Raw genomic sequence first — 8,888 nt, 5'->3', positions numbered from 1 at the left:
TGTGTGTGTGTGTGTCTGCACACCACAGCACATGTGTAGAAGCTAGAGGACAACAGGAATTGCTTCTCTGCTTCCATTGGATGGGTTCTGGTGATTGGAGCTGGGTTGTTAGGCTTGGTGGCAAGCACCTTTACCTGAGCCTCCTTTCTGGCCATCCCAGCTTGCTTCTCTGATGCTGTGATAGACTGCTAATGACTTGGAGAAACAAGTGTTTATTTAATCATACTTCCAGATCACAGTTCATCTTGAGGGAAGTCAAAGTAACAGCTCAAGGCAGGGACCAAGAAACAGGAGCTGAGGGAAACAGATCAGACAGAAAGGCTATTTACTGGATTGCTATCCCATGGCTTGCTCAGCCCGCTTTGTTGCTGTTAAATATGTATACCACCCAGGACCACATGGCCAGGTGTGGTACTATCCTGGCTTGGTCTAGTGGGCTAGGCTCTCCCACATCAATCATTAATCAAGAAAATATCCCACAGACATGCCCACAGGAACATCTGATGGAGGCAGTTCCTCATTTGAGAGTCCTTCTTCCCAGATATGTCCAGGGTTGTGTCAAGTTCACAGAGAGAAACCAGCACAGTGTCCCAGACCAGCCACATCCCTTTTGACAGTCCCCCAGAGCTGCTTTCTCTCCTCCACGTCCTGTGCCAAAGGCAGACTTGCTTCATTTCATATCATGTCGGTTACCATCATGTAGACACCATCTAGAGCTCTTTACTGCAAGCCAGAGAAATAGAAAATGCAGGAGACACTAGGCTGGATGAGTCTGAGGTGTAGGTAGGATGTGGGTATCAGCCAGAACAATACCAGCACAAGATGGCCTCGGCATAGACAGATCAAGAGACCTAATGCTAGAGCAGAGGACCAGACCCACTGGTCTCTTGGTCACTCTGTAGGAGATATCAAATCCAATTGATCCCTTCTGTCTATCTTGGCTTCAGCAAGCTGCCTCCTGAATCCATTCCCAATGCCTTTTATGCAGCATGGAGACAGATTTCCTGAAGGGCCAGAAGGAAAGGGCTGTCAGGTTACACTACCCATACATCTTCCCATGTATGTAGATTTTTACTCATCTCTGACTGGCATGAAGCAGCCTTTTAGATGTCTGAGACCAAGTGATGATAGTCACATCATCCAGAATCGTTGAGGAACTTCTGTCTCTCTTGGCATTATCACAGCTCCACTGTTGTGCATCTGTGATGTGACTACCTGCTCTTCTCACGTCTCTGAGTGCCATCCCTTCTCCTTAGTGACTTTGTTCTTGCTCCTTAGTGACTATTCAGAGAGGTCCTGGAGTGCTGGGGAGATGGCTCAGTCACTGAAGTGTTTGCCTTGTACATATAAGGACCTGAGTTCTAGCCCCAGAATGCACAGACAGAAGCCAGGCATGATGGAGTGCACTTGCGAGTCCAGTCCTGGGGTAGGGGAAATAGATTGATCCCTGAGCTTGCTAGCTAACCATCCTAGCCAATTGGGGGGTTCTAGACCAGGGAGAGATCTTGTCTCAAAAACCAAGGAAATAAGGTGGATAGTATCTGAGAAACAACACTGAGGTTGACCTCTGACCTTTCCGTACACATGTATACACATGCATGTACACACACATACACACTCAGACAGAGAGACACACAGAGAGAGACAGAGACAGACAGGAGACAACTCCTATAATATTACCTCATAGTTTGTTTGTTTGGTTTAAAAAAAAAAAAAAGGAAGAGGACCTCTGAGGGCTTGTAGGATTTTATTTAATAGATCTCTCCCTAGACTTTAGCTGTCACCCTACAGGAGACTCATATTCCCCAGAAAAGGATCTCAATATGGTATGTGCATTTTTATTTAATATGTCCATTCTTTAACTCTGGTATCCCTACCCATAAACCTCCCTGTTCACATCCTTGAAAACCCCCAGTGGAGTGGAGAGAGTGCCTCTTTGACCCTCTGGTTGGGTCTGCTTCTTAAGTATTGTAAGACTTTGGACTTGTGCCATCCATCCTCCCAAGAAAGGGACATAGAAGCATGCCTCCTGCCCCTGCGAGGTGGGAGTGATAAATGTCCTACTTAGTCACCCAACAACCCTGATGGAGTGGCATTAAGGCTCTGCATTTCCAAAGCTTCACGTGCTAGACCTTGGGACTGATCTGTGAAGTGGGGGTGGGAGCCATGGAATGTGTCCTGTGAGAATCAGGCTCTGGGCTGTGTTGAGCGGTTTCAGCACATGAGGATGTGTCTGCCCCTCCCCTTTGTTCTTCCTGTTGTGACCCTCTGGCTTTCCCCCGTCCTTCCAGAGGAGGTGTGTACCTTTTCCAAAGATGCCGACACTATTTCCTACTCCGTTCCTACTCTTGCACCCACATGCTGCTGTTTTCTGCAGTGGGAGATGTCATCTGCTGTCTTGCATACTCCTGTTTTCCTTTTCTGATCATTTATGTACTTTTATGGAAAGTTTCCTTAGGAGCCACCAGTCTCCGAGGATGGAGCCATTTAAAAGTAGTCACTCCAGTGTTAGCGAGCTTCTGTTCAAATGTGCATTCCGTCCCTCAGATGTCTCCAGACTTGGCTGGGAATTGCCACAGGAGGACCCTAACTATCTGTGAGCCGATAGAAATCTTGCAAACACTGTAACTTGTTTGATTTCTCCAGGATGCTCAATTAGATAATACAACTGAAGCAATTAGCCCTTTGGTTGGCCCAGGTTCCACACTGAATAACTGGTGGTTGTTACCCCTGTTGTTGCTGAGCATAGTCTAATAGGCCTGGCTTTCCAGCTGCTTGTGTCATTGCTGATTTCCCTGGGGCAGCCAGCTGGGGATACAAAGCTGGAAGAGGTGAGCAGGTGGGTGATGGAGCCACAGTGGCTTCTGCTCTTTCTATTCCCCCCCCCCCCACACACACACTCTGCTTGGCACAAAAAGATTTTCCAGTTGGGCTCTTCTGGTTGGCAGAGCCAGAGAACTCTTAAGCCATATTAAGTCAGAAAACTGATATGAAATTGCAGCATTGTAGATCCGATCTGGTCAAAGAGCAATTTTTCTTTTTTTTATCCTCTTCAACCTAATGCTTGAAGAGAGGTAGCTGCAAACAGATTTCTTCTAAAATCCCACTTTTCATTTTGTTCTTCAACAATTAACATGTTAATGAAACTATTTTAACAAATGTAAATTGACCTCATTCTAAAAAGATAATTATATTTCATTATATAGAAAAGATATCTTTCATCGACCCAGGCATAGGATGTGTCTAGACTCATCCAGACACATCCAGATTGTTCTTTTTCATACAATGGTTTAATATCAACTTTTGTACGTGTGTGTGTGTGTAATATGTATGTAACATTATGTGATAGTTTGAATATAGCTAGCATAAACTATGGAAGGTTAGACTATACTATTATACAGTTCAGGAGTGCGTGTCTGGACTTTCACAGTGGAAACTCATGGAATTTCAGGTCACTCCCTGTAGTAATCACACTATAAATTTGAGAGTTCATGTCGGCAAAATAGGATGGAATGCGGTTTTATGTTCCCTCCCCACCAGGATCTTGCCCAATTTGGCAACTGGATGCTAAATTAGGGTGGGATTAGTTGAGGGAAGTGGTACCCTGTGTGGCTGTGTGTCTAGTGGAATGTTACAGAAAGCATATTGGTTATCTGTTAATACAAGGCTGGGAAGAGGCAGACAGCGTATATCCCCAAAGGTATCAGAAACATCTTCCTGTCTTTCTGTGTTCCTTCATCCCTAACCATCCTTCTACTAGAGGAACCATACAAGTGGAATTACCCTACCTTTTATTCTTGTTTTCCACCATCAGAACAGGCAGGGTGGCAGTCACATGCAGGAGGAACCACCCCCCCCCCAAGACTAGGGGACAGAGAACTGAATTTTAGATCGACATATGCCTCTCACTAGCCTGAGACCATGATATATCACAGTTTCCTGGGACCTTGGTTTCTTCCCTATGCACTGAACAGAATAACACCAACCTCCCAGGTAGCTAGTGGGGAACTAGAGGAGTGTGGTTCTGAAAACATGACCTGGCTGGTGAAAGCTTGTCTCTGTCCTGCCGTGGATCTGACTTACCTGGACGTCTGTCCATCAGGGAGAACTCATGGGCAGAGCCACTGGCATACTCTCCTGCCTTGTCTCAGAAGTCCAGTGCTCTCTCACTACAGACTTGATGGCATAAAACCACAGAGATGAATTCCCTCACAGTTCTGCAGACCAGATGTAACCAGATATGTGTGCTTTCCCAAAGCCCTGGGAGGAGAGCCCTTTTCTGCCTCCTCAGGGGTGACTCTGAGCCCCCTGTGGCTTTGACTACATCCGGGTACTCTTTGTTTAGGTGGTACATTTCCTCGGTGCTATGATTTCTCTGCTTCTCAGACTCCCATCCTTGTTTCTTTGTCTCATTCTGTTCATAAACAGGAGAAAAGCTTCTCTCTGGGTGTTCAGCACTGTGGGAGTGGGCTCAGGGTGCTCATGTATTCTGGCTGAGGTCAGAACCTGGGCCCTCTCGTCAGCTGCTGTCAGTCATCACCCAGACCCGACTCCTCCCTGTCTGTCTTATTCTTGCTTTGATCCTGTCTATAGCTGGCTCACCCCACATCACTTGTATGCTTAGTTTGGCTCTCTGAGGTCATTTGGTTGATGCCCGCTGAACTCTGCTAGTGACTTTAGTGTGGCAAACCCTTTACCTATTTTTTGGCTGCTGCTTTTATCCCATCCTATCCTGGTTACTTCCAGAACCTTCAGGAGCCAACTTAAGCCATGAAGATCATTTTAGGCCACTCTACACTATACTTTTGTTCAAGGAAAGTGACCTCAATTATACCAAGTCTGTAGCTTCATGGTGACTGATTGTCTAAGGCAAGAACTATGCTTAAGAGCCGAGCCCTGGCTTTTAGTGACCAGGGGACAGCTTGCTCATGCTTATCAGGCAGGATCCTGGTCAGTTCTCACAGCCACCTCAGTTCTCAGCCACCTCGTGAGGCAGGCTTAGTGCCATCACTCATGGATGACTTCATGCGTGACACCATGTGGCATCCTGGGAGTCAGCTCTGTCAGGTCTGTTCCAGATAGTTCTTGGACTGTCTCACCACTCAGGTTCTGAGGAAGCAGAAGAAGAGTACTACCCAGTGAGAACTTTTGAACTGCCAAAGCCAAGGTCAGTAAGAACTCAATTGAGTGAAGAGCCAGGGTAATCTGTAGACATCTTGGCACTGCACAGATTAGCCCTTGGCTTGTTGAAAAGAGTATCTATCCTACAGAAAGCCATAGATTTGCTCAGTCTTTGAAAGACAGGAAGGATATGCTAGGATGGTGGTTCTCAACTGGTGGGTCACAACTCCTTTGGGGGTCACAGGGGTCATCTAAGACCATCAGAAAACACAGGCAATACAGTATGACTCGTGACAGTAGCAAAATTACAGTGATGAAAATGATTTTATGGTTGGGGCTCACCACAATATAAGGAACTGTGCTAAAGGGGTACAGTATTAAGACAGAATCTTCTAGGAGGATGTTCTAGGAGGATGCTTTGGAAGGGCAAAAACATCTGTCTACTGGAAAGAGAGCAGCAAGTGACAGAACATGAAAATGTTGAGAACTGGTTATGTCTGAATCTAGTACGGTGATGGGATACTAGCCATATAATGTCTCTGAGCCTCAATTTCCCTTTTATAAGGTGAGGTTAGTAGACAGGCATAAGATTCAGATTGTGTGTGGAATTACATACTCGATAGGTGCTAGCAGTCACAGAAGCAGCTGGAACTCCCTGATCTGCTCTGGAGGCCTTTTCAAGCTTCCCCCTTCAGCCAGCCAGTGCAGCCAGTCCCTTCTGAGAGCCTCTTCATCATTTACTGGCCTGCTGCTGCTGGGGTTAGGCTGATTTGTGTGGACCTGGGTGTTTTTCTCTTTGTCCTCAGTGCCTGGTATGGTTAGCTTGCTAGCTTGATGCAGTCTAGACTCACCTGGGAAGAAATTCTCTGTAAGACGTTGTCAGGATCAAGTTGACTTGTGGGCATGCATGTCCAAGGATGCCCTTGGTCATTCACTGATGTGGGATGAGCCTGCTCACTGTGGATGGCACTGTTGCAGTTTGGTCCCCAGACTGTATACTATTGAGGAACGTGATCTCAGTGGTAGATGTGTGAATCCATTCATTTTTCTCCACTCTGGGGCATGGCTGTCATGTGATTTGGTGCTTCACCATCCTGCTGTTTTGACTGTCTTATAACAATGGACCTGGAATTTTATCTAAAACAAACCCTTCCTCCCCTGAGTTGTTTATCATCCGGGTATTTCATCACAGAAACAGAAATGAAGAAGGAACTGACTCTGAGCCAGGTATACAGCTGGTGCTCAGATCATGTCTGTTGAGGCAAAAACATATCCGTCTCCTCAATGGAAAGAAGAGATAGTTTATTCTGAAGCAAATGGAAGTGGCCATGGTCCAGGAAAACACATTCAGGTTATCCCAGACACCATGGTCAAACATTTGTGATATTTTTATAGTAACTGAAAAAAAAAGTAATTTTAAAAGACATTGGCAGGGATGTCAGTAGACGGTCACAACTAAGTTTCTGCTGTAAGCTTATGATGTTATCTAATGACATTCTTAGCCTGCAGGTTGGTAGAAGCTAGGAGGTCTATAGCCCCATGTATGTTAGGTCAAATTCAGAGGTAAGCAAGGTGTGGCTACTAAGGAGAATGAAAGGGAAGAGGGGGTGTCATTTGAAGTCTGGCAATGCAACATTCTGGCTCTCCAAAATCACAGAAGGTCTGGTCAGTCACTCAGCCTTGCAGAATCTTTAACATGTGGTGTGCAACCTTTTTTCTTGGAACTTCAGTCCACATCTGCATAACAAAGGACTCACCAGTGCTGCCTGTCCCAGCAATGAGGGAAGCAGCTAATACACGAGTTGCAGTCTCAAAGAGGTGTGATGTCCTCAAGAGTCCTCCTCTTCAGCTTCCGGCTTGATGCCTACCCCTAGGCCAGAAGGCCTAGATTCCCTTTAGCTGCAGGGAAATTGGCACTGTGTCTCCCTGTAGTAACAGCAATGGCTGGAACAGTTTGCAGGATGTGCCCAGAAGACACATTGCTGGGGGTCTGCATCCCTTCCATCTCCTCCTAAGCAGTAACTAAGAAGATTCTGAGCCTCCAGAGCTAGTCCATTTGATAAGGGAACAGTCCGAGTGTCATCTAGGTCATAGGAAACTAAGTGAGCTTGTCTGTACACAGTGAAGTTGGGCATTAAGAACTTGTTAGCAAACAATCATTGTCATTTTCCAGCTTCCACACACACCAGGAGTGGGAAACATCACAGAAGGCGAGCTCTAGCCAGAGAGCGATTCCACTTTGTTGAGCTAAGCCTTCTAGAGACCTGCCTCGCCAGGCACTGTGCTAGTTCAGCTAATCTAAGAATGGCTATCTATGAACAGAAAATCTAAGAGTCTAGTAGTTGCGGAGTCCCACAAGCCTGGATATCTCAGCTGGTCTTCTGCGCATGCTGGAATCCTGAAGAAGTAGGATCTGATGCCAGGATAGGAATAGGCGTACCAGCAAGGAGAGGGCAAGCAGGCAAAGAGCAGAAGCTTCCTTCTCCTATGTCCTTATATAGACGTTCAGCTGAAGGGACAGCCCGTAAGGCATGGCTCATCAGAGGTATGTCTTCTTGCCTCCAGATCGAGGTTTGTATCTTCCAGCCTTAAGATCCGGATCAAAGGCTTATTATGTCTTCCTGCCTCAGGATCCAGTCAAAGGTGTGTGTTTCCACCTCTAAGATCTGGATTAGAAGTGGATCCACCCACTTCAAACCAAGCTGAAAATCTCTCACAGGCATGCCGTCTGTTTCTGGATTGTAGTTCATTCCAGATATAGTCAAAGTTGACAACCTGGAATAGCCATCACACCAGAAGTGTTTTTCCACAATGATCCCAAATCCAGTCAAGTTGCTAATACAGATTAGCCATCACAGTGCTCAGAGACAGGACTCCACCGTGTCTCTCCTGGCTATCACTTAAATTGTCTCTTATGACTGAGTCAGTATAGATTGAGAACCAGGCTGAATTATATGCGTTCTGTTTTTAGTCTTAATTGTACCCTGTGTCCACATGGGTCCAGTAGAGAAGTTAATTCTTTCCCAAGCTTCTCAGGTTCAGGTTACTAACCAGCCTCTGTCTCTATAGGTCCCACAACGGATGGCAGTGGCCGAGGGAACCCCAGAGGACAGTGGTGGTGGCTCCCCAGGTGTGTGGGGCTCCTGGGGCCCCTGGTCCGCCTGTTCACGCAGCTGCAGTGGTGGTGTGATGGAACAGACACGGCCCTGCCTGCCCAGCTCCTACCGCACTCGAGGAGGCTCCCGGCCCAATGGCCCTACACTATCCATCACTGGCCACGTTGTGTCAGCTGTACGGACCTCAGTACCACTGCATCGAAGCCAGGAGGACCAACGTGCCCTGACTGGCTCCAGTGCCAGCCGCCAAGGCCCCACAGTGGTGCGAGGCAGCCGGCACCCACAGGCTCGGGCCCGTGAACCCTCAGAGAGAAGGTATGTGCACATCATGGTCCCTGTGTCTGTCCCTGCCTGGACAATAGCAGAGCCACTGCCTTGATTCTGCAGAGTGGGAGGAATTCATGCCACCACCCCTTCTGTGCATGTGTGCATATTCATGTGTGAGGCCAACGGAGACCATAGGACAGCATCTGGAGAGATTCTTCAAGCCAAAACCTACTCTTGTTTTTGTTTTTGTTTTCTTCAAAAACTAGCCCCTTACTGATTGCGAACTCGTTGATTCGGCTAGGCTGACCAATCAGTACTCTCCAGGATTCCACTCACCTCCTCCTCCCTAACCACACATGGCTTTGCTCCCTCAACCCCCAAAAT

General features: G+C 47.0%; 1 protein-coding gene across 1 annotated transcript in view; it reads left to right on the top strand.

Moving 5' to 3' along the window:
• Positions 1-8,888, top strand: part of Thsd4 (thrombospondin type 1 domain containing 4) — a 533,316-nt gene that overhangs the window by 58,400 nt on the left and 466,028 nt on the right. Inside the window, exon 3 of the mRNA XM_028774578.1 lies at positions 8,191-8,552. Coding sequence (XP_028630411.1) covers positions 8,191-8,552 — 362 coding nt within the window. The remainder of the gene's footprint in view (positions 1-8,190; positions 8,553-8,888) is intronic.

This window comes from Grammomys surdaster, unplaced genomic scaffold (assembly GCF_004785775.1).
Source record: "Grammomys surdaster isolate TR1022 unplaced genomic scaffold, NIH_TR_1.0 241, whole genome shotgun sequence".
Lineage (NCBI taxonomy): Eukaryota > Metazoa > Chordata > Mammalia > Rodentia > Muridae > Grammomys > Grammomys surdaster.
This window is presented reverse-complemented; position numbering and strand designations above follow the sequence as displayed.